The 21,361-nt window shown below is 34.0% G+C and overlaps 1 protein-coding gene across 3 annotated transcripts; it reads right to left on the reverse strand.

Moving 5' to 3' along the window:
• Positions 1 to 11,370: 11,370 nt before the first annotated feature.
• Positions 11,371 to 13,419, reverse strand: LOC149934357 (uncharacterized). Of its 3 annotated transcripts, none has more exons than XM_090181606.1 (5): positions 13,068 to 13,419; positions 12,877 to 13,001; positions 12,482 to 12,803; positions 11,965 to 12,336; positions 11,371 to 11,903 (listed from the first exon to the last, which is right to left on the reverse strand). In XM_090181606.1, the coding sequence occupies exons 3-5, from the start codon at positions 12,723 to 12,725 to the stop codon at positions 11,824 to 11,826; spliced, it is 696 nt and encodes a 231-aa protein (XP_090037732.1). In that variant the 5' UTR covers positions 12,726 to 12,803; positions 12,877 to 13,001; positions 13,068 to 13,419; the 3' UTR covers positions 11,371 to 11,823. The 3 variants fall into 3 exon arrangements, with proteins under 3 accessions (XP_090037732.1, XP_090037731.1, XP_090037730.1); XM_090181605.1 differs by having other exon boundaries at positions 12,482 to 12,800; positions 12,877 to 13,008; XM_090181604.1 differs by having other exon boundaries at positions 12,877 to 13,008.
• Between the last annotated feature and the right edge of the window lie 7,942 nt (positions 13,420 to 21,361).

The following is a 21,361-nucleotide window of genomic DNA, read 5'->3' on the forward strand; positions in this document are numbered from 1 at the left end:
CGCGCTGTCTCCCGAGACAACGCTCTCCCCCCTCCCACAGGTGGATTGTGGAGCGACGCTTTCCCAGACGTTCGCGCTGTCTCCCGAGACAACTCTCCCCCCCTCCCACAGGTGGATTGTGGAGCGACGCTTTCCCAGACGTTCGCGCTGTCTCCCGAGACAACGCTCTCCCCCCTCCCACAGGTGGATTGTGGAGCGACGCTTTCCCAGACGTTCGCGCTGTCTCCCGAGACAACGCTCTCCCCCCTCCCACAGGTGGATTGTGGAGCGACGGTTTCCCAGACGTTCGCGCTGTCTCGCGAGACAACGCTCTCCCCCCTCCCACAGGTGGATTGTGGAGCGACGCTTTCCCAGACGTTCGCGCTGTCTCCCGAGACAACGCTCTCCCCCCTCCCACAGGTGGATTGTGGAGCGACGCTTTACCAGACGTTCGCGCTGTCTCCCGAGACAACGCTCTCACCCCTCCCACAGGTGGATTTTGGAGCGACGCTTTCACAGACGTTCGCGCTGTCTCCCGAGACAACGCTCTCCCCCCTCCCACAGGTGGATTGTGGAGCGACGCTTTCCCAGACGTTCGCGCTGTCTCCCGAGACAACGCTCTCCCCCCTCCCACAGGTGGATTGTGGAGCGACGCTTTCCCAGACGTTCGCGCTGTCTCCCGGGACAACGCTCTCCCCCCTCCCACAGGTGGATTGTGGAGCGACGCTTTCCCAGACGTTCGCGCTGTCTCCCGAGACAACGCTCTCCCCCCTCCCACAGGTGGATTGTGGAGCGACGCTTTCCTAGACGTTCGCGCTATCTCCCGAGGCAACGCTCTCCCCCCTCCCACAGGTGGATTGTGGAGCGACTCTTTCCCAGACGTTCGCGCTGTCTCCCGAGACAACGCTCTCCCCCCTCCCACAGGTGGATTGTGGATCGACGCTTTCCCAGACGTTCGCGCTGTCTCCCGAGACAACGCTCACCCCCCTCCCACAGGTGGATTGTGGATCGACGCTTTCCCAGACGTTCGCGCTATCTCCCGAGACAACGCTCTCCCCCCTCCCACAGGTGGATTGTGGAGCGACGCTTTCCCAGACGTTCGCGCTGTCTCCCGAGACAACGCTCTCCCCCCTCCCACAGGTGGATTGTGGAACGAGCGCTTCTCCGAGAGCCGCGCTCCGCCTATAAACACAGAGACGCCAACCGACGAAGGGTGGACCAGCCAGAGTTGCTAGATGGACGGTTTATCGCCCAAATTGGACTGGTTTGGGAAGGCTGTTGCGGGAAAAAATGTGTTATTCGGATGGTGGTTTTTTGAGCTGGTTTTAAGATCCGCGAAATTTAGAAAAAAAATTCATGAGACAATGTTTATTTAACCGAAAAAAGCCGAAAAATGTAAACATCTTGTCCAATTTCGTAGAATTTGAATTATTGCAATATGATCTTATCACACCGGAGAAAGCAAATGCACGTGACATCTGGCTATTTCTAAGTTTCAGTCTTACTTTCTGGAAGTTCAGTTTTAAGAAACCATACGTGTCAGAATCAAAAAGCAATTCTTTAACATATAAATGTTTTTCATTTTAACTTAACAATAGCCAATTTATCTCACCTGATTTACAATATAATTTTAGTACTCATTCTGTATACTCAAAAATATTCCAAAAAAAGGTATAAAAAGCCATATTTTGTATTTTTTTAATATTCATTTAAGTTTTAGCACCATTAAATTTTTCGATAGGTATTTCATACAAATTATTACTTATTGTATATGTTCTAAATTTATTAGTATAACGTTTGAATGTAAAGCAATAATTCGCGTTGTTTTACGTGTATAACTGTCGCGAGGCGTACTTAGAGGTTCCGAGAATTATGTAAATTATATTTCCGCTTGTCTGTATTTCAAAAAATGTTTCATTTATTTTGGAAAAAGTAAGATTAAATCTGCTTCCTTTATTTTCTTCAAAAGTTTAGTTTCTCAGGGGCTAACTGGACACAATAATTTTTCTATCCTTACACTAGAGAGCAAAAACGAAAATTAAGCTTTTGGTTTGGGTAGCGTTCACTCTTTTATTGCAGTTCTCTGAAGGCGCTCCACCAAAAGGTAAGATCAAACGAACTAAATGAGAAAGTCCGAGAAGATTGCAAGTTCTAGGACACTCTTGTCTTACCCAAGTCTTGTTCTTCGCGTTGTTCGAGGGTTTTCGACTTTTGGGATTTTGTGGACAGTGATGCTGAGCATTTAATCCCGCATTTGTAACAGATATTATCAAAAACGCAGGCTGACAAAAGCGCAATTCATTTTTTAAGGAATTTTCTTCGCGGTGCAGTTAAGATGAAGCGGGTTTCAGGGAAGATTTTTTACTCTGAATCTGATTTTTAATCTAATTTTGAAATTTATTTTCAATGGGACTTTCGTAACTGCTGTAGTTCGTCGTATTCGTTAAAATAATGTGCAAATTTCCAACAACCTCCGCGAAACTTAGATAAAAGAGATTATTTTGCGAAATCATATTTGGATTTTTAGATTAGAGAGCGGTATAATGTATTTTACCTGTCCGTTTAAATTTTAAAATCATATTCCAAGGTTCCTAAAACTCCGGCTTAGATTAAAACAGATTAGGTGATTTAAATCCTTAATTTTGAAAATATATTTTTATTTTTCATAAAAAGCAAAGAAAAATAGCCCGACACTGAAACAATTTGTCCGCTACCATCCAGGAGAATGCCACCCAGTTCCCAATTTCCAAATTCCATTCGTTGGTTTCCAAATTTTTGTTTTCTTACTAGCTGCTTCAGCATTCTTACACTCTTAAAACAGTTGGGTTAAATATTTTGGGTTGTTTTAGTTTTAACCCAAAAATTGCTAAAATTGTCTAGTTTTGGGTTATGGTTTTTCTTACATTTTGTTCTGGGTCAAAAAACTGGGTCGAAACGTCTAACCCAAAATTTTGGTTATTTTTTAAACCCATTCTGGGTTGTTATTAACCAATTTTGGGTCACATGTTCTTACAACCCAAAATTGAGTTACAAAATTCGCGGGAAAATTAATTATGACGTCACTATCGTAACTATGCGTCAGTAACGCGCGACGCCATATTTTTCGCGCGAAAGCAGCGTTTTTTCGAGTGAGTGAATGTTGATTTCATTCTTTTTACCTTTTCAATTATACGGTGAAGATAATTAGTTTAACGACTTTATTGTGCAGCATCTTCATAATAAATATTTAGGGTAAAATGTTTTCGTCCCAAAGTTTTACCATTATATCGTCAGACTTGTAAAAATCCCTGAAGAGTTAGTAATATATTTATAAATAAAAATATTGTGAATTTAAAACCGTTTAAGTCTCTTTAATTTATTTACTCATACATATCAAAATTTTATCTATTAAACCTGATACTTTGTATACATAAATTAAATTTCAAATTTAATAGGTCTCTTAGAATATGAAGTTTAGTAAAAAAATTCACTTTCGCATTACCGAATTTACAGCCATTGGGTTAATTAAAATATATTACTAACTCCAAGTCATTTTACCAGTTGTACCTTTTAAGTGGGAACATTCAAAGATGTTATTTCTACTACATAGCTTAATAGAAAAATAATCTGATTGTAATATTTCAGTTGGTTAATGACCTCTTTGCGATGAAACTGCCCGAATCATGAAACACAGTTTATGGGTAATTCCCACGCTAACACTTTTATAATTTTTTAAAAATCAAATCAGTACCATAGTATGGTACTGAATTGATTTTTAAAAAATTTATAAAAGTTTTAGTGTCAGAAATATCCATAAAAGTGCTAGTCTGTGAAAGTTTCATAAATGTTTCGTAAATCCTGTTGATTTAACAAGGGATGAAGATCAAAAACCTCCTTTTTAAGAGCAAGATTTGACTAATTATTTTATAAATAGCCACAATGAGTCTGAAATAGGTCAGAAATAGAGGTATGATATAGAAATTATTTTTCAAAAACATTTATAAAAGTGTTATTGTGGGAAATACCCATAAAAGTACCAAAACCTCAGTTACTTTTACAAGGGAAAGTAACTAAAAATCCTCATTTTTAAGAGCAGGATTTAACTAGTAATTTTACTAATAGTAAAAATCAGTTTGAAATTGGTCAGAAATATAGGTATGATATAGAAATTATTTATCAAAAACCTTTATAGAAGTGCTAGTCTGTGAAAGTTTCATAAATGTTTCGTAAAACCCGTTGATTTAACAAGGGATGAAGACCAAAAACCTCCTTTTTATAAGCAGGATTTGACTAATTATTTTATAAATACCCACAATGAGTCTGAAATAGGTCAGAAATAGAGGTATAGTACTGAATTTATTTAAAAAAAAATTATAAAAGTGTTAGTGTGGACAATATCCATAAAAGTACCAAAACCTCTGTTACTTTCACAAGGGTAAGAAATCAAAAATTGTCATTTTTAAGAGCAGGATTTAACTAATAATTTATTTTATAGCCACAATGAGTCTGAGATAGGTCAGAAATAGAGGTATGGTTTCAGTCTCATTGTTGCTATTTATAAAATAATTAGTTAAATCCTGCTCTTAAATATGAGGATTTTTGGTCTTTATCCCTTGTTATACAACGGGTGATACGAAACATTTATGAAACTTTCACAGACTAGCACTTCTACAAATGTTTTTGAAAAATCATTTTTTTATCATACCTATATTTCTGACCTATTTCAAACTTATTTTTACTATTTGTAAAATTATTAGTTAAATCCTGCTCTTAAAAATTAGGATTTTTGGTTACTTTCTATTGTAAAAGTAACTGAGGTTTTGGTACTTTTATGGTTATTGCCCACACTAACACTTTTATAATTGTTTTTTAAATCAACTCAGTACCATAGCTCTATTTCTGACCTATTTCAGACTCATTGTTGCTATTTGTAAAATTATTAGTTAAATCCTGCTCTTAAAAATTAGGATTTTTGGTTACTTTCAATTATAAAAGTAACTGAGGTTTTGGTACTTTTATGGATATTTCCCACACTAACACTTTTATAAATGTTTTTGAAAAATAATTTCTATATCATACCTCTATTTCTGACCTAATTCAGACTCATTGTTGCTATTTATAAAATAATTAGTCAAATCTCGCTCTCAAAAATTAGGATTTTTGGTTTCTTTCCTTTGTAAAAGTAACTGAGGTTTTGGTACTTGTTGCCCATTGTGAACATCAGTTTATTTATGAGATTTAACTTTTAAGTAATTAAATTAACGAAAATTACTAAATTTGTGAGATTGAACTTTCGTGAATCTAAGATGTATTCAGCCAAAATGTGTAATAATTATATTTTTCACATAAGTTGAACAACTTGTTAAAATTTTTCGTAATTATAGTTTCATTTTTTTAATCCTAATTTCACTGAACTTTTAAATCTAGTCTTTCATTGTTATTTTTTAAGATAATATACTTTTATACAGCGAGGCTGAACTTTTTATAATTTGTGAAGCAAAAAGCAGTTTTAAGTCAAATTCCTTTTCATATGGTTTATATGTTTTTTAAGTTTTGTAATAAACAATTTTTAATTTGTTTTACCACAGTTTAATATTAGTATTTTGCTGACAGTTGTGGTAAAATACAGGTATCTTAAAAATTTGTAACATAATAGTTCTGTTGAGTTAAAATTTTAACTTAAAAAAACCAAAGAACAATATAATTTTTAAAATACAATAATGTCATAATTTAACTATTTACAACAACATTTTGAAAATAAAAAAATTTCCTAAGTGATTGAGTTTGGTATTTATTGATTGTATTCACAAAGGGTAGATGAACGGGCTAGGTTATACCTGCTTAGGCTATAAAGGATTCTTTAAGGTGAATCAGAGATAGTTTTGATTCTTTTACTAAGAATGTTACGAAGTTTCGGTATATATAAACTAAATGAGTGTATTTTTAAGCTAAATGTCAGTAAATACAGGTCCAGTATTATGATTTTTTATATATAGTCTGGAAACCAACTATATTTTTGTCCCTTTGTAACCGAAATATGGATTCCTTCAGAGTTTTGTTTTTTAAGGCAACCAAAATTGGGCTGTTATTGATGGGATATTAACCCAGTTATGGATTAAAATTAAAAAAAGACCTCAAATAGGACTATTATTTTAACCAATAATGGGTGGTTTGGGTAAATAAAAAAAAAAGGGTTACTATTGCAACTAAAAATGGGGTGTTTCAGTTTAAAAAAGAGCCCAAATTGGGTTATTATTGCAACCAAAAATGGGGTGTTTCAGTTTAAAAAAGAGCCCAAATTGGGTTATTATTGCAACCAAAAATGGGGTGTTTCAGTTTAAAAGAGAGCCCAAATTGGGTTATTATTGCAACCAAAAATGGGGTGTTTCAGTTTAAAAAAGAGCCCAAATTGGGTTATTATTGCAACCAAAAATGGGGTGTTTCAGTTTAAAAAAGAGCCCAAATTGGGTTATTATTGCAACCAAAAATGGGGTGTTTCAGTTTAAAAAAGAGCCCAAATTGGGTTATTATTGCAACCAAAAATGGGGTATTTCAGTTTAAAAAAGAGCCCAAATTGGGTTATTATTGCAACCAAAAATGGGGTGTTTCAGTTTAAAAAAGAGCCCAAAATGGGTTTTTATTGCAACCAAAAATGGGTTGTTTCAGTTTAAAAAAGAGCCCAAATTGGGTTATTATTGCAACCAAAAATGGGGTGTTTCAGTTTAAAAAAGAGCCCAAAATGGGTTATTATTGCAACCAAAAATGGGGTGTTTCAGTTTAAAAAAGAGCCCAAATTGGGTTATTATTGCAACCAAAAATGGGGTATTTCAGTTTAAAAAAGAGCCCAAATTGGGTTATTATTGCAACGAAAAATGGGGTGTTTCAGTTTAAAAAAGAGCCCAAATTGGGTTTTTATTGCAACCAAAAATGGGTTGTTTCAGTTTAAAAAAGAGCCCAAATTGGGTTATTATTGAAACCAAAAATGGGGTGTTTCAGTTTAAAAAAGAGCCCAAATTGGGTTATTATTGCAACCGAAAATGGGGTGTTTCAGTTTAAAAAAGAGCCCAAAATGGGTTTTTATTGCAACCAAAAATGGGTTGTTTCAGTTTAAAAAAGAGCCAAAATTGGGTTATTGCACAGTTTTGGGTTACGGAAAATAACCCAGTTTATGTTATTCTTGTAACCCAACTGTGGGTTAAAACGTAACAACCCAACTTTGTGTTGCAAGTTCTAACCATTTCTGGGTTGAAATTTAAATAACCCAAAAAAGGGTAGGGTAAATACTGACCCAGCGTTGGGTTACAAAAATAACCCATTTTGGGTCGATTTTAACCCAACTGTTTTAAGAGTGTAGTTTAAATTATTTTTATTGGTTTTTGGATTTCGTTTGTTGAATTATCTTTATTGATTTAATTTATCAATGTTTTGTTTTGTCCTGTCATTCGTATAGTGTAGCACTATTTATAAGGGAGATTAAATAGTAAAGTTAAATTGGTTTGTTAGTCTAGGGGTGACTAAATTATTATGGTAAAAGTGCTGACATTACTTAAAGTCAGAAAAGATTGAGACGGTTATTATGAATCTAATGATTTTTTTTAATAAGGTATTAGCAAATAGAACTTAAAGGTTACAAAACCAAGGTTGGTCAAAAGTCATAATAATGATTAAAATGGCTCTGGTCTCAACATGATAAATAGTTTCGATCTTACAATAAAGATGAGTGAAGAGATGCCAGCGGGAACACATAGTTGATGCTGCACATCATGATGGCGTGGGTGAATTAGCTCGTGTAGTCGGAATGGCTGGATGGTCCGGTTGAACGGTATTGGCGACTCGGGTTGAGATAGTGAACTAGGCCGTACTTTCACTGTCGCCGCAATACCGCGTACGCATTTGGCACGAGGGGAGCGAAGTCGTTCCTGGCAGCCGATAGCGTCTTAAAACCTTGCCTTCCTTCAGAAAGAGAGGAGACTCCTCGGAATGCATTTCACAAGTAGCGAGAAATTTCCCTGAACGCCCTTTGGCGGAAACCATCCTTGTCCTATATTTCCAGGGCCATTTGTTTTCAAACTCAAAGCGTCTTTTTCACTTAGAAACCACAATCAAAACTTTTCTTACCATATCTTAAGCCTTTACGATTTTAATTGTCATTTAATCTTAAGGACTCTATCGCGGAAAACAAATTAGTTAGTTTAGAACATACAAGACAATTTGCTTTTGATAATTAGGCTGCTTCTCACTAACAAACCATTTTGAAACCTTTAGCAAATTGGAAATGCTTCTACATCCAATTTTAAGGATTAGTATTCTAGTATAATCTTTTAAAAAAAAACTTTACCTCTTTGACCAGCCGAGCTAGAACCATTAATTCATATTTTTACGCAAATGCTGCTGCAATACGGTGTCTTTTAGAAACTAATGTTTTAAATGGCCCTAAAATCAAATATATAAGCCATCTTAAACCAAGAGGTTAAATCGCAAAAAAAATAATAACTAGGATTTTAAGAAAGATATGTATCCAGTATCTAAGTAAGTGTGTGTCAATTTTCAAATTCAGTATAACAATTCCATATAAATTAATACCATGCACTCCCACTTAACTTTAGTTTGATATTTTTCGTTTGTTCGGCAACAAAATAAGAATTCACTTTACGCTAAATGAAACTGTTCATTTGTTCTGGTGGAGGTATTACTCTAAACCGTGAACTATTCGTCCAGTTAGTGTATTGGGCCGACAATATTTACTCCTAATAAAAAGAGGGAATCAAGAGAGTAAGCCGCTAAAATCGTTCGCGTATCCAGCATTTAACCAGGTTTAACTCTGACAGTTCTCAACTACAGAATCGTAGTAAAAAGAGGTGCTACGCTTACTCTTCCTACCCTACTCCAACATCCCAGAACAAGCGAAAAGTATCGACTTAAGAAACATGCGTATTCTAATATATTGCAATTTTATAATTGGAATACTCCCAACGTCAATAAGATATCGTGATTCAATCTAACACGATGATATACATATTTTAAAATTGAATCCCAAAAATAGGTTGGTGGACCATTACGATGGAGACGTAAATCACTCGCGGTCTCTCGTTTCCGGTAACTTTGCGGAAGGAGGGGGGAGTGGCAAAGAGGGGGCATTCGGGGGTCGAAATGAGAAACCCCCAAAAGGATACGGCCTTTAATTATTTCCTTGTCCGCTTCGTCGTGACGTTTAAAGAGAAGTTAGACTCCTTTTTTACTCTAAGCCTTTGAGAGGGAATGTTAATCGTTTATCGGTTTGTACTTTATCTCATATCAGCTCTCCATTGTACTGTATTTATCCATGGCTGGCGTAACGACCATTTACGGTGTATTCTATGGGTCCTAATTAGAAGGAAATATCTAATGAATATTTTTCCCTAAGTGCTTCATTTTAGAGATATGAGCTCCCAGTTATCTACCCCAAAAACCGGTATACAGCCTTAAAACTTTCAAACGATTCTCTTCCTTGAGACCAATTATTTATTTAAAATCATAAGTGTTTTATTTTTATTGTTAAACTTCCGTCAGATAATAGTCACAAATGCTTTTATTATCAATGCGATCATTTAGTGAAACCTTATATTCTACCACCAAGGCTTAATGGTGATGTATGTAAACAGAGTAGCCGTTGAACTTCAGTTCCCCAGTATTCTGCTGACATCCGATGAGAGCATTTTCTCCGTGACGGAATACTTAATTAACGTACCTTATTAAGACTACAGCTCCTACACATTGAGCTAAAATTTTCAAAAGTTAAAATTAATCTTTAAGTATTATTTTTTTCGCTGCCCAGATTTATCATTTCTAATATTGCCCTCTACGCAATTTCAGGGAGCTGGCGTCAAAACGTATGCAACGATGAGCAAACGTATTACTGTGATGAATTATATAGAGTAAGGGCCCGGTGCAGAGACGTTTTTAAGAATCGCCAAATTGCGATTCATCGCCAAATTAACAGAAAGGGGCGTGGTTTCGGAAAATCGCGAGCTTCGCGCCAAATCGGTTTGCAGAGACATCGCGATCGCAAAATAAACAGGAAAACGTTCTGTTTATTTTGCGAGATGTCTACGGCAATCGCTAGCCGCCCCAAAGCTCGCTAAAACAATGGCGGATTGTGGTACGCAAAGAGCTCGGGAAATAAATTGAGAAGTAAACGCTTTTTACGTACTTTAATAAGATAAATAATACAACACGATAGGTCAGAATCTTTTAAATTATTAAAATTTGAGTTTCTAGCTCATTATCGCTTTCCGAAAAATGTTTTTGTCAAATTATTGTCAGAGCCAAGGCCTAACCACAATCATGATATACGAAACAAAAATAAGCCAGCCACTCTTAGCAATTTTACAGGTAAGAATAAATTATAATAGGGAATTTTATACATTACTACTTTGGGTGTATTCTAAGCCTTGATTTATTTATAGATCCTTATTTGCTGGTAGTGTATGCAGTGGGTTTTAACTAATGAGTCAGTAATGACATGGTGAATTTGTTCAGTGTATCAAAGATCTTTAGCTATCAACTAGCGTTTATTCGCTAACGAAAACTCCGGCAGCGCCCCCTATCCACACTGCGTGTAACTGTATAGTGGTGATCAGCATTCAGCAAATAGTGGTGTGCTACTGATGAGATGGTGGTATTATATACGTTTTAACAGCGAATTAGTGTTTTCTTGGTAAGTAGGATTGAATGTCAAGTTTAAAGACATAATGTTTGGTTCTAATTATATACTGTCATTAAGATTTGAAGTCCTTTTGGATTTACTTAAAACATTGTTAGAATAGGCCTTGGAGCAATATTGTTCAAATAAAAGATGACATCTCAAAAAGGTATGCTAACATTTAATTGGTATTCTATTATATTATCCTATTTTAACCTTTATTTATTCCATAATAGTGAATCTCACCATGGTTGAAATTTGGAAATACATTGGGGAAAAGCCAAGAGCCTTAGAAGAAGGAGAACGGATGTTTAGAGAAAGCCCAAAAGGATCAAAATGGGAACAAAATGGAGAAAGTTGCTCGGGCCAAATTTTCGTGGCTTAAAAAAGTACAAGTATTGGAATATGGCCTCTTAATTAACTTAAATAATCCATTTCTAGCTTTTAGTCCAGATGGATTATACATGGAAAATGGAGAGATAAAATTACTCGAGATTAAGAAGAAAATATCAATTGAAGATGCTGTCGCTCAAAACAAATTTAACTTCTTGAAAATTGGAAAAGACGGAATTTATTTACCAACTAACGATTGTAGAAGCTACTATGCACAAATTCAGCTTGGCCTTTATGTGTTAAACATAAAAACATGCTCATTTTTCTTGTATTCTCCCAAGGGCTATCTTTTAATTGATATTCAAAGAGACGAAGATTATTTGAAACAAAACATAGTCAAATTGTGCAATTTTTATTTCAAATTATATTTACCATTACTAGTCAAGAGTAAGTGATTTTTAAAACAAAAAAGTTCCTATTTTGTACTGTGCCAATTAGTATTATATAAGAAAAGTAAAATGAATTTGATCAATTAATGTTATAAATGAATTTTTACTTGAAGTCTTATTTATAATAAAAGATTTTTAAACTTATTTGATAAAAATTAATAAAATAATCATCATCGTCATTAAATAAGATTTAAACTTAGTCATCAAATTTATCATCTGCTAGAATTGGTTTTAGTAAATTTACTAATCCACATATGACCTTCAGAATTTCGTCACAGTAGGGAACTAAATCAAGGTCAAATTTATCATTTAAAATTTTAAATAATTTGATTCTTTGAATGGCTATCTCCACGTGAACACGAGCTGATGCAATTTTTTTGATTTTTTACACTTTCTTCCTTACTAAACTGTTATTTTTCTCAAAAATGGAGGGATGTGTAGAGCTATGCCATTGGCCGCACATTCATCTTCAATAAGGAAGCCTAAATTTAAGTTGAATGAGTTTTAAAATATTTTTTTAGCATATTACACTTTTATGCATACCTTTGTCAACCATAATTCCATCAATAAATTGTTCACAAAGATTTATGACCCCACTCTCAATGGTGACTTCCTTGTCGCTTACTTTTCCACCCCAGGGGTCGCTAACGAGCGTGATCATGCCAGAAGGTGAAATTCCAATGAGAATTTTTATTGTGTTAGTTCCTTTATAATGGATGTAGGTTGCCACTCTGTCGTGAAATGTGTTGGGCTTCATCATAGGTACTTCTGAGCAGTCCAACACAATGCGAGTATTATTAAACTCTTTAAAACATTTAGGAAAGTTACTTCTGATATTTTCCATATCCGGCCAAAAGATAAATTTCTTCAAAACTTCAGCAAGGGCACAAAGGGTTCTTTTGAAATATGTTGAAACTGTTCGATTCGAAATGACAAATAATGAAGCCAAAGCGTCAAATGTCAAATTTGACTTAAGCTTCATTAGGGTTAACAGCACCCTATATTTCACAGGCATTAGAAAATTAGAGCTTGCTCTGGTTTTCAAGCCCTAAAACCTCACTTGAAAGGCTTTCAAATAGTTCTTTCCCAATGCCAGTAAGAGACACAAAATCAGCATTTTTCATTCCATTGCTTGAAATTCCAACTCTTGACCCAGCAAAATACTTTCCATGGTCCAAATAAACTTGAACACCAATAGACGCATTTATTACTCTAGATGGTTTGTGAGATTGGTCCTTTCCTTGAGCTTCAGTTGTTACTTCAGATAGCATAGCTAAGTTTGATAATGACAAAAACTTTATCATCCGGAGCTGGTTCACTTGCGCTTTTAACAACTTTTGGAGCAATGGAATCTGTTATTGGTGATGTTGAACATAGAACTGCTTGATTTAAAATTAAATTTGTGTTATTATTCTATTTATTATTTCACAAAAGTTTACCATAAAATAAGAATACCTTTAGAACGCTTTACGTAACGTTGAGCTCGTTCTTTTAATCTAACTTCGGTTGATTCTTTAATTGGCTTACATGGCAATTTTTGGGAGGGAATGGCGTTACATTTCAAACGTCTTCTTACAGATCTACCATCTATTGATGAGTTTTTCGATTAATTTATTTTAAAAAAATTAATATTATTTGCATCTCACCATTTCTTTCCAAGAAGTCATCAGCTGTAAAATGGGCGCTACAAATCTGAGCCCACTTACTAGGCCTTTTCCCCGACTTTATCTTTGTTAACCATACATTTAAAAGTTTCTTACAACTTGGGAATTTATGAAATGATAATCCTGGCTTTGGTTCTTAACTATTTTCTTCAGTTTTACGTTTTTTAAGCGCAGTATTATTGCAAAAAGGGACCGCACAACTTCTCCCACCTCTAGCGTTAATGTGAACCGCCATATTTCTTGGATTTGTTTTGATTTGGATCACCACTATACGCTGGAAAACCAAGCTGCAGGGGTAGCGACGGCAGCGCCACCTATACCCGTTTCGCTAGCGAATACCAATTCAACTACCGAGAAGAAACCTTTCCTCGGGTAGACTAGGAGTTGCGATAAAATATGTATTGGAATATTCAAATTTATTTGGCATGCATCAAGAGCTTACCGAGCCAATTTGATGTATTACCCGAGGGGTCGGACACTTGCCATTATTTTGTACAATAATTTTGTAGAGATTTTGGCAATTTATCATTAAATTTTGAAGTGATTTTGGGATTTCAATGTTAATTTACCCTAGTGAGAGTTAAAAGATTTTGCGATTTTAGGCAAAAAGTACGGGATTTTGGTAAATGTCCGACCGCTCGGTATTACCTTAAAAGTGTTTGTCAGTTAATTCTACACGCTTATATCATTTGTTCCAATTTATACCTGGACTAGGCTATGTAAATGCCAGATGATTAAAAAACAACTTATATCAAAAAGCAGGACAATTGTTTTAAGTGTGATCAATATAGGATATTTCGCTAGAAATTGCTTTAGACAATTACCAATTTTTGTACACTCGTGAAATTGCTGTTTTTTATTTATTGATGTATGTTATAACTAGATTTATTTTAATTGCTATCAGCTAAGTTTTGAAATAAATATTTTCCTAAAAACCAAATGATATGGCTCATTTTCTAACAGAATTATTTACGGAAAATATTGGCTTATAATAGTAATGAATCTTGTTTTCATTCGTTATTTTATTGGTGTACCAACCACATTATAAAAATATAGTTTTAAAATGACAAAACCATTAAACTGTGTAGTAAATGCAACCAATCTAATAAATAATAAGACTAAGAAAATTATATAATCAGAAGGAACCAATTTTCATGCACTATTTTATAGCTTTAAAAAAATTTTGGATAACCTCTCATTCTTCAGAAACTGATTTGGTTTCCCTTCGTGGCTATATTATATAAATATATTTTATTAAAATAACGGATTTAACTATAAAAATTATAAAACTTAATAATATAATTAGAGTAAGAAAATTATTTATTAGAAGAGCCATCATTTCATCGTCAAAATGCAAGCCAACCATAACCACGTGATAGCTTTTTGCGTCTAAAATCGAGCTCTCCTATTGGTCCGTGACTTGGGTAAAAAAATTCGTAAAAATAACAGCGTCGCCGATTAACAGGAACAGCTAAAACGTCTCTGCACCGCGATTTCGATTGCGAGGATCGCAAAATAAACAGCTCGCTAAATCTGAATCGCAAAATTGCGATCCTGTTAAAATTAACAGGAATCGCAAAACGTCTCTGCACCAGGCCCTATGTTGTCGAAATTCAAAAAGGGGCACGTGTACAATTGAAAAAAAAAGCACCTTATAGAATTGATTGTGGATGTAAATTTCCAGGTAAACAGTGCAAAACCTTTCTCTGTCGTATAAGGTACTCCTTAATCACCGAATGTAATTATTAGATTGACATTTTTTTCCGGTTAAAGTAAGCAAATTGTATTTATCCGCGAGTTGAATTAGTTATCAAACCGTCAACCCAAAGACCGGCCACTTTTTTATCGTAACTACACGAAACAAAAACATGTTTATACCCCTTGAATTCCAAAGGTTACTGTAGAAACGTCTTAAAGTATTAAAATTGTTAAACCAATTTCAAGGTGTGTCCACAGACTAACTGTAACACATCACTAGACACGACGTTATGACTGCATTTTAAAAGAATTTATGAAATTGTTCTAAAATATTTAAAAAAAGGAGGATTCAGAAATATAACTTAATTAAACAATTAAGAGAGGCGTTACGTTTTAAATTTTAATTTCTCGGTTTTATAAACATTATGAAAGCTATTAATTTTTACATATAGTATTATTTTGTAGTGTGACGTACGAAACAACTGCCTATCGCGGTGTGCTAAACCTAGAAATCTTGAAACCAAGCACTTCTAATTTTTGTATAATTCCTTGTTTCAAAAAGAGATTGGTCCTGCCCCTTTTACAATCTGAATCAAGTCGCAGGTGTAAAATGTAACGTTGATGTTTTACTATGGGCCCAAGTCGTGCCAATCAGACCAAGACGTTCACGTGCAAAAACAATAATAAATGGAAAATAAGAGATAACTGTGGCAGAATGTAACTTATTCATAAAAGTCGCTTTGACGACTTAGCATGTAAAAGATTTAGATGATCTAAATTAAAAAATATTAAAAACAAATTATAATTATATTCGACCATTTGAGGAAACCACGAACGTCGTCGACACCAAGTGGTTTTCGTTCGCAAAGATCTCAAATCACTTCAAAGTTTTGTCACTTTTAACCTATACTTTAAAAATACAGTCACTTTCGAAATGTGAGAAATCGAGTAGCCTCCACCAGTAAAGGAACTTAAAAAGGGAACCAACGACCAAATTCGTCCGATGCTTCTCTTTGCCAAATTCAGAGGTGGCAACATATAAGGATCGGTCTATACTTGTTGTCGCTGGGAATTTGTCAGTCCCGTCCTCGCGAAACGAATCGAGTGTTTGTCGCTGTTAAGTTTAAGCTTCAGATTTAAAAGGACGTGGCTGTTACGTGAAAAAGGCTTGCGGCGGTGAATTCTTGGAACTTCCACATATTTGCCACGACTCGCGGAGAGTTGTCAGGCCTTAGGAATACTTAATTTACATAACCTTCACCAGATGAGCCTAACCTAGGTAGCAATGACAACGTTTCAGTTTCGTTGATTTTTGTTTTTTTGGTTTATACAACGTTTTAAGGTTATTTCTTACCTTAATATCAACGTTGATATTAGGTGAATACTTTCAGCTCCTTTCAACGTTTTATTTCATAAGAGTTATAGACGTTAAAAAATCGTTTCAATTTACAAATATTACATTAGTTATATTTAGAAAAATACGATTATTTTTCAAAACATTTATCATATTTTCGGAAGTTATCATTAAAATTAACTTTGATTTTCTTTATAATTTTCGAATTTACAACTAAAAACTGTTAAACATCCTTATTCGTAAACTAAAACAGATACTCGTAAATGATAACTCCTTTTTTCTGTGGCATCAACATTTTCTAAAACAAATTATTCACTTCTGTAAAAATACCTCTTAGGAGACGCTCAAGCTTCAATGTTGCTGCGCCACCTAGGCTCAAGTATTCCAATTTCAAGTAACTAATGTGAAATTAAACTTAAAGTTATTGATTCTAAATAAAATATTAAGCTTCAGAAACAATTTGTTAATTTTTACAGTTCATATCTTCCATTCGTTAGTTTTATGAAGATAATAACATAAATACGTTCTTGGTATTATAACATCTAATAATGATATAAATAATATTAAGGCTTAGTATGTTTGCACGTACAATATGCGATTGATAATTTATGTAAGGATAAAAACTTCGTTAGATTTGCTTATTTAATAAAAAACAATGATGATATTTACAATGAGTCCGACTAGTTTCGTTCTGCTTAGCAAAACATCTTCAGTAATTGCACCCTCCGACCCCTCGTGGGCCCCTTTGGGGTTATCTGAAGGATTGAGCGTCAAGGCAGAAGTACGTGACGTTGAGGGCTCGCAAGAACGCATAATTGAAGGTTTTGAAATTATTCGTAATACGCCTCGAATTTTTGAAAGTGAATCATTTTTACGACGGGCTCCAGTTTTTTTTAGAGCTACAGGTGGTCATTTTAAACAATTCCTGTAAAAATGTGAACTAAGAAATGCCTTTGTACGTTTAATATTAAAAATTAAAAACATTTGTGATTAATAAATCTGACTGTAAAACGTCTCATTTCAACTTCATTTGGAAGAGTATCAATACTATGAAATAAGTGGTATTCATTGTCAGACTTTCCTTTCTTTTAAAAGTTCATTAATGTTCTTTTGTCATTTGTTAGCATTTTTCTCTTCCAACACTTATTTTTCTTCTTCAGGAGCGCTACTGCATAAACAAATTTTATTTTATTAACAATTTCAGCGATTTGACGGTTGTTTGGCTTATTTTTTAAAAATAAATTTATTAAATACATAATAACACTTAAAACCTTATTTAATGCAAAACATTAAAAAAGAAAATTTAAGTTACAATCAGAAAACAATTAAGTTAAATAATAATTATGATATAAAATACTTAAATTGCTTTATTAATGTACCGTAAAGTTTTAATTCACGAATTTATGTTTATATAGATTTTATTGTCTTTATGACATTAAAAGTACCCCGCATTTACATTTTGTAACGAAATTTTCCATTATTTAATGTTCCTAAATTGATTTTTTAGAATATGTACCCAAATAAAACTTGTTATAATTATCATATAATATAAAAATTATAATACACAAAAGCCGCCAATAAGGGTCAATAAAAACCATTGTACCCTTAATAAAGAAACCATTCAATTACAAAAATTCACGCACAGACTTTACCCGTCGAGCTGTTTCTGGAAATAATTAATTGTGGCATATAAAATGTAACGATAATTTAAGGAAAATAATTAAGACTAATTACCAATTTCACTTTACTCAGCTTATTTATTGTTTATTTATTATTGCACCCATATTAATATCACCTTCCCTATTTTAATACACGATCGTCTACTACACCGAGCACCCACTCCAAACGAACCCACCCCTCCAAGACAGAACGTTTTCGTGCCCTTGATTTAAGATAAAATATATAAGATTAGTTTTACAAATATTTATATAGGATGTATACATTCTAATCAATTACCGGTGGCGAAATAACAATTATAGTTATATGATTTATAAATAAAAGAACGTAGATAATAATAGAAGGATGTATTTAATATATACATTAAAAAGACAATCAATTACGGGTGGTGAACTAACATTTAAAATTGAATTCTGATTTTTAAATTGATATATATCATTGTTCCTAATTAAGACTAATTAAAACTTCAGTAACAGAAAGTGTAACTGTTAACTGTATAAAAAAATGGAAATCAATGTTTTACAATAAAGTATTGCCCACGCAAAGACAAAATATTAAATCCAACAATTTTAAGTAAGTAAGTCCTTCATTCTAATTTACCGCGAAAAAACCCCTATTGGTGAAAAATAAATATATTAAGGTACGTGTTCAAATATGACTGTTGCTTAGCCCTTATAGTATTACACCTATTCTACCAAATATAATAATAATATATGTAGTCTTTAAAACTTGTTATAATAATTATTAAAAAAAACCAACCGCCGCGGAAAAATGTATGTACCATAAAAACCATAGTATTTATCTGAACCATCTACAGACTTTACCGGCGCCACTTTGTAGAGGATTCATATTTCTGACATAAATAAGGTTAGTTCGATACACGAATTTACGTAGAAGAGTAAGAGTTCCCGAATGTACTTGTAAGAGTTCACGAATTTATGAATGCAATTTTTTTACGCAGATTAATAAAGAATCTTTGAAAATTAACCAAGTATCAATATGTTTGTAGCAACATTTCCAGAGTGATTGGTTAAGATAATAAAAAGCGAAAAGATGTACGCTTACAAAGTTTAGTACCATATACTTTACCCTGCATCCTTAAAGAATTGAACGGGAACGAGGGCTAACCACTTCCATAAATTCTGTACACCGATTACAGCGAGAACAGCCTTTGGTTGTGCTAAATCTGTAATCGATTACGTAATCACTTTAGTACAGTCATAGCTACGGACTTGTTCACCGATTTCAGATAGTGATTAACCCCTCGAACGGGAAAAAATTATAATAAAATTGATCCTAAGAGTTCATTACAGGAGTGGTTATATTCTAGCGTAGAAACTGTATTAAAGACGTAGAGTCAACTTTTATTTTCGTATCAGATCATTATCCCTAGACAGACTTGGTCACATCCTTCGTGACCAAATATTTGAGACATGTTCGATTGCCGTTTTTTATATCTGCCAGACCAAAGGTCAAATATTACATGTTCGATGTCAAGTAACGCTTAGGTAATATAAAAAAATCTGTTAAATATACATAAGTTCATACAGCTTGTTTACAGGTCATAAAATATATAACCGCAGTTATAAATGTAAAATGTTTGACAAACTAATGTTAGTTTATTGTCTATCGGTACTTTTGAACCGTTAAGGGTCCTTTATGAATAAAATTTCAAGTGGTATACAACGCGCTTTTTTCGTTTTGCTTACTTTACTCGTAACTTCGTTATTTATTTTAAGTGTTTTCTTATCGGCTTAAAATGTGTGATACATTTTCATTAATGTGGCTATGTTGGTTTTATATTTTGAGATATGCGCTGTTGTTTAGCCTTCACTACTCAGTTAAGGTTTTTTTTGTGTGCGTTATAAGCCGGGAATTGTTAACGGTAAGGGGTTTTTGGTTTTTTCTATTTCAATTTTCATTACTGTGGGTATATTGATTGACATTTTCTGAATTTCTAAGTATTTGAATTACCTTGTTGTTTGATTGGGTTATTAATATATATTTTGTATTGCATATTTCTGTTAATACAATGGTTTTTACTGTGGGTATTAAGATTGACTTTTTCTTGATTCCTAAGTAATTTAATAAACTTGTTGGTTTATTATTATACAGGGTGTTACGGATAAGAGTACCGAAACTTTCTATATGTATTCTATGGTTCTCTATGAGTAAAAAATGTCTAATGGGCTCCCAAAAAAACTACCCTAAAAACCGGCCACACAATTTTATTGACACGGTTCCAACTCGGAAGTTAAAAGACGAGCAAATGTCTGATTTTCTCAGAGCCAAAGTACGTCCCGTGGACAAGTACTAAGACGTCCGTCGGGTTTTTAGTGAACATCTCGAGGATGAGTGTACGTTAAGCCTAAAGGCGTCCGAGAGTATTTAGTATGGTTAAATCAGCTTAATCGGGACGTATCCAGGACGTTCATTTGATGTCTTGTATTTCTCTTAGCCGTCTTTCTACAGACTCAAACGCCAGTCGATCTGACACCAGTCTTTTAGGAATCTACTGCTGGTTGAATCTTTGAGCTTTTAACCCATTTTTCTTGAGCTCGTCCGTGCAATGAGCGTTCCTGGACCAATGTGCCATATTAGCTACAGTGCGAATTAGACAATTTTAAAACCATTCCTTTAGAATTTTTATGACATTTGTATCTTTAAATTTAAGTATTAAATTCGTATCAATAAAATTAAAATAGCTTTGTCTTCAGACTCATTTTACTTCTAAAAGGACATTAATGAACTTTTGCCACTTGTTATTAAAGTTTCTCGACTCACGGATAAAAAACAATTGATAGTTTAATGAAAACAATTTGGTTCAAGGAAGAATATTGATTGCCAGATTTAAGGCTGTGTCCGGTTTTTATGGTAGTTTTTTGGGAGCCCATATCTCTGAAACGAAGCACTTTAGGACCCATGTTTATTTTTTACTCATAGAGACCCATAGAATGCATATAGAAAGTGTCGGTACTCTTATCCGTAACAACCTGTATATTTTTATATTGCTTATTTTTCTTGTTTGTTGATAATGTGGGGGATAATTAATGTCTACGATTTTTATTTGCATTGATTTTTATCGACTTCGTTGGGTTGTCGTCATAAGCTCACGCAGTTATTAGTGCTTTCACTTATAGTTTTGGTTTTCGCGTAAAACTTTGGTTTTTCCATATAAATTTGATTGTTTAAGACCTATAATACCATGGGTTGGTTTTTTTCTGTGAAATAGTTTCTTGCATGTATATTTTACCTTTCATGAGCGTTCTAATAACTTTAAATTTGTATTTTCTATTTCTCATTTTGTTGCTTTGGTAATTTAATAACGTTTTGGGTCTAAAGTTGGTTTTTTGTTCTATTGATATTAAAAATTTGTTTAATACAATAACATTTATAATATTTAAATTAAAATAAAAGATAATCTGCTGGTTGGGATAGTTTTTTGGGGGCCGCTTTTGATGGCGGAATATCATTGAGTACCGTGTTCACTAGTTAATTACACCACAGGGGAAATTCTTCCGAGGAGAGGTATATTTTGGCTAGCTTG

This window comes from Leiobunum rupestre, chromosome 7 (genome assembly GCF_980474605.1).
Source record: "Leiobunum rupestre chromosome 7, qqLeiRupe1.1.hap1, whole genome shotgun sequence".
NCBI lineage: Eukaryota > Metazoa > Arthropoda > Arachnida > Opiliones > Sclerosomatidae > Leiobunum > Leiobunum rupestre.

What these genes read in the sequence shown, in the direction of transcription:
- LOC149934357 (XM_090181606.1), bottom strand. Translation starts at nt 12,725, where the DNA reads ATGATAAAGTTTTTGTCATTATCAAACTTAGCTATGCTATCTGAAGTA. An exon ending in ACTATTTGAAAGCCTTTCAA is followed by an intron (nt 12,337 to 12,481) that starts GTGAGGTTTTAG and finishes CGAATCGAACAG; the next exon opens with TTTCAACATATTTCAAAAGA. An exon ending in TGGAATTATGGTTGACAAAG is followed by an intron (nt 11,904 to 11,964) that starts GTATGCATAAAA and finishes ACTTAAATTTAG; the next exon opens with GCTTCCTTATTGAAGATGAA.